The 4,232-nt window shown below is 49.9% G+C and overlaps 1 protein-coding gene across 1 annotated transcript in view; it reads left to right on the forward strand.

Moving 5' to 3' along the window:
• The first annotated feature begins 707 nt into the window (after positions 1–707).
• Positions 708–4,232, forward strand: part of CENPW (centromere protein W) — a 15,927-nt gene continuing 12,402 nt past the window's right edge. Inside the window, exon 1 of the mRNA XM_006027729.3 lies at positions 708–882. Coding sequence (XP_006027791.1) covers positions 793–882 — 90 coding nt within the window. The 5' untranslated portion in view covers positions 708–792. The remainder of the gene's footprint in view (positions 883–4,232) is intronic.

Below are 4,232 nucleotides of genomic sequence, written 5' to 3' on the forward strand. Positions count from 1 at the left end.
GGAAGGGAGCGGGGAAGGGGCAGCAAGGAGCTGCAAGCCTGGGCCATCCCAGTGCCTGTGCTTGTACAGGCAGGGCAGCCAGGAGATGCTTGCAGGGCTGGGGGTGGGGAGCAAGGGGAGGCGCGCGGGAGTGAGGGGCACTAGGAGGGCTGGGGGGGCCTGTGGTTTGGGAGTGAGGGTCAGGAGAGCAGAGAACAGGCAGTGCTAGCTGGGTTGCAGGTCGGGAGTGAGGGGCACCAGCAACAGCAGGGAGGGGAGTGGAGTGTGGGCTGGAGTGAGGGCAGCAGCACGGCTTGTGGGGGCGTGCTATGGCTTGGAAGTGAGGAGCAAGGGCAGAGCAAGGGCATGTCACTGCCCCCTCCACAATCATATTACCACCCCCGCCAGGTGTCCTCCTTTTTGGAACTGGTCATAAGGAATATAGGATGGGATAGCACATTGCCGGCGGCTGGGGAGGGTCACGCTGGGGTTTCATAGAGGGGGTAGTGTGCGACTAGCTTGGGAGGCGCAAGCAAACGGGGACCCCCTCCGTGCTGCTCTGCCCAGACAGCGGCTCAGCCTCCTCCCAGCTCGCCTCTCCCCAAGGGATTTGGGACGAGCGAAGCTCTCCCGGGACTGGAGGGCGGGAGAGGAGCTTAGCCCGGGCCACGTGACCCCGGCGGAAGCTGCCACTCTGCCAGGTCCGGATGTCCGCGAGGTGGGGGTGGGGCTTGCGACGTGGAGGGCGCGCCTGCGCGGCGGTGCGTTCGAAATGCTGGGCGCGCGACGGTTGGCGGCGACCGTTGGACCTGGATGAAGCGCGCGGCGCCGCGCAGTACCCTGCGGGGCCTCATCAAGAAGCACAAGCCGCGGCTCCGCCTGGCCTCTAACATGGAGTTCTTGGTGAGGGGCTGGGCGCGGCGCGGCGCCTGGGGTGGCTCCGGGCACGGCCCCCGCATCCCTTTGCCCAGGGACTGATGCCTCATGTGGAGTGGGGAGAGGGCCTGCGTAGCGGCTGCTGCCCCCAGGAGCTTGCCCTGAGGCCGGGGAGCGAGGAGGTCCGCGCCGGGGGAGCCTGGCGGCGGGGAGGAGGCAGCTGTGGGACCCTCCGCCCTGGTGCCCCATCTCCCGCGGTGGGGCGGGGCCGGCGGGCTGGTCTGTGGCCCACTGCGGTGGGCTTTGGGGGGGTGTCGCCTCCCCAAGGCAGTTGCAGTGGGTTGTGGCACAGGCTGTACTTCAAGAAGTGGCCTTGAACGTCGTTGTGCTAGAGGCATCTCTCCCTAACTACTGAATTGAGTGGCTTCCAGCTTCAGAAACTAATTTAACCTATGTTGCAGCACTCATCTTGCCTAGCCCTGCTGCAGTGGTGGTTGGGGAACGGCCAGACAGAGACAAGCTTGGGCCTGCCATTATCTGTTTATCTCTGCACACCTAGGGTATCTCCTCATGGCTTGTGGTGCTCTTTAAAGGATCTGGTGCACAGCACCGTAGCAGAGAATTGCTGCTGTAAATAGCTCTGCCTCACAGGAAGACATCCTTATGCTGCTTGGCTAGTTCTCCAGAGAGTTCATGCTAAGCAGCTTTGTGGTAAGTATTAGTCACAGCTCAGCGTATGTCAAGGACCATGTGTCATCATGTGTGATGATTGTCACACTTGGATGTTCTTCAAATCAAAATCTTATTGTTATGTCTCTTCTATATCAGTGCTTCCCAACCTTTTCCAGCCCAAGGCACACTTACATGAATAAAAATTTTCCGCAGCACACCTGTTTAGGCATTCCCCATCCTCATACCTAGTGTAGCTCATTGCCATGGCAAAATTCTGTGGCACACCTGTTCATTTCTGATGGCACACTTGTGCCGTGGCGCACAGGTTGAGAAACACTGTTGTATATATCTTTATTTTTATCTGAATGTTAGTTTCAAGTTCTCCACATACTAGTCTCTAGAGTGCTGCCATTTACACTAGATGGAAGATACGATTAAAATTCAAGGAAAAACCTTGTGCAGTACCACACCACTACATTGAACATCCGGTTCTAATTCACCTTGTCATGTTTTAGTAAGAGCAGAGTACAGCCTCCTGCCTTTGGAAGAATCTCTTCCCTTTTCTTTGCAACAAACAGGTTACTGTGTTTTTCTGGCAGGATGCAGATGTTTGTTTTGCTTATGCTTTTTCACATATCCTGAAAATGCTGACTAGAATGGGATGTTTAGTTCAGGGTTGCGGTATTGCAGAATGTCTTTCCTAGATTTCTAAATGTATATTCCATGTAGTGTATATGGTAGTGCTCTGGAAACTGGTATGCGGAGAGCTTGAAACTCACATTCAGATAAAAGTAGAAATATATAATCATGCAGATGGTGTACACGAAATGTGAACAACCTTATCCTGTAACATTATATTTCAAGAACTGTTCTGTTCTGTTTAGAATTATGTGGGATCGACTGTGTTCAGAAGTAAACATTGTACTGATCATATCTGTAAAAATTGTAAGTGTGTAGTTATTTCATCTGGTGCTATAAAGAGAAGATTTTCATTTGTAGAATGTCCAAAAGTGACAGTTTATATGTGATGGTCCTTGGTAACACTTAACCGAGACTAATACTTACCAACTTCCTGCTTTTCTGAATTGGCAAGTAAAACCCAGTTAAGTGCCTGTGTAGTGACCGGCATCGGATTTTAGCGAGGAGCACAGATTCCATAATATGATTATGTATTATGCCTAAGAGGGTTTGAAAACAGTTTTCTGGCTTTTCTACCTGTGCGTATATTTTTCACTCAAATCCTGGCATCCAGAAGGATGGCTATAATGTACACCGTGGATATTGAAAGGGCTAGTATCTAAACAACACTAAACCACTTAGAAATTTGAATGACTATTCACAGCCTTTGAAAAAAAAGATCAGGGTCAGCCACTTCAGTACAAAAGTTGTCCAAGTGGCCAAAATCTGTGCCTGTAATTTCTCTCTCTCATGCTCCGATTGTGGTGTAGGAGCATACATTAGGGCTCTTCTGATAGCACTTTCATGGGTATGATTTTGCAAGCCCTTATGATATTTGTGAAATTTACTATATAAATTCTTACTTCTCACCTTCCTGAATTGCGCTCTCTCAACTTTACATCAAGAGTAGGTGTTGCTTCAGAAGTCACTTCAACACTTGCAGGTTCCACTTTTGCTCTGTTTACTCAGTTACTGTGTTACATGCACTCTCTGTAACAGATAAGTTCTAATAATTTTTAGGTTATCTTTTTTTTTTTTGAGTTGGAAAAAATGTATAAGTACTTTGCAATATGTAGTTATGGATGATTAATGTAATAGGATGTCTACTGGGCAGCAGTGAAGATGCTTAAAGAGGAGATTAATAAGTACTTGAGAGCTGCATAAAAAGTATCTATGCACAGGGCAGGTCGTCTTAAAAGTACGTTTTTATTTAACTAATACAAATCAGGTCCAGACTGCAGCCCTTCTTGATCTAGCTGAAACTACCAAAAGACCTATGCAAATGTTTTAATATAAGCTTGATCTCTGGCTACTCAGCCAGCCCATTGAAAAGAAGGTCTGCTAACTGACTTGTTATATACCATTGCTTTGAATATAGTATTTTCTTTTTTAATATTTGTAGTCTTTCTTTGAAAGGATTCTCTCCCTTTCTCCATCTAGCATGCTAATGAAACTTGAACATGCTAGATGCTGTTTCTGTAGGGTTGATGTCCTCTGTGTACAATAAGTTCCACTGAGCCTTTCTCTGTAGCCTTCTTTTGGAAGCTAGGCATGGTTCTTTGGTGTTAAGTAAACCCAGGTAATTATGTGCAGAAAAATTGAAAATTATGTGCTGGCTTCTAGATACTGCACGTGGCGGCACCGAGCTGGCTTGGCTTGCCTGGCTGGCATGCGCCTTCAAACCAAACTGGGCTGGCGCCATGGCAGCTCTTGTGGCTTGCCGCACTGCATGTAGGAGCTGTGCACCATCAGGTCGGATGGGCTCCATGCCTCCACGTGAGGGCTTTCAGCAACCCTGTGGGGAGCTGCATGTGGAGGCATGGAGTTGCGTGCTATTGGGCTGGGCTAGCTCCATGCCTCTGCATCTGGCTTCCTGCTGGAGTGCTGGAAGCCCCATGTGGAGGCACAGAGCCAGCCAGCCCAGCCCGATGGTACGTGGCTCCCACCTGCAGTGCTGTGAGCGCCAAGAGCAAGGAGCCAGCCCAGTCTGGGTTGAAGGCTTGTGCCAGCGTGCTGCCTCATGCAAC

Source organism: Alligator sinensis, unplaced genomic scaffold (genome assembly GCF_000455745.1).
Source record: "Alligator sinensis unplaced genomic scaffold, ASM45574v1 scaffold257_1, whole genome shotgun sequence".
Classification (NCBI taxonomy): Eukaryota; Metazoa; Chordata; order Crocodylia; family Alligatoridae; genus Alligator; species Alligator sinensis.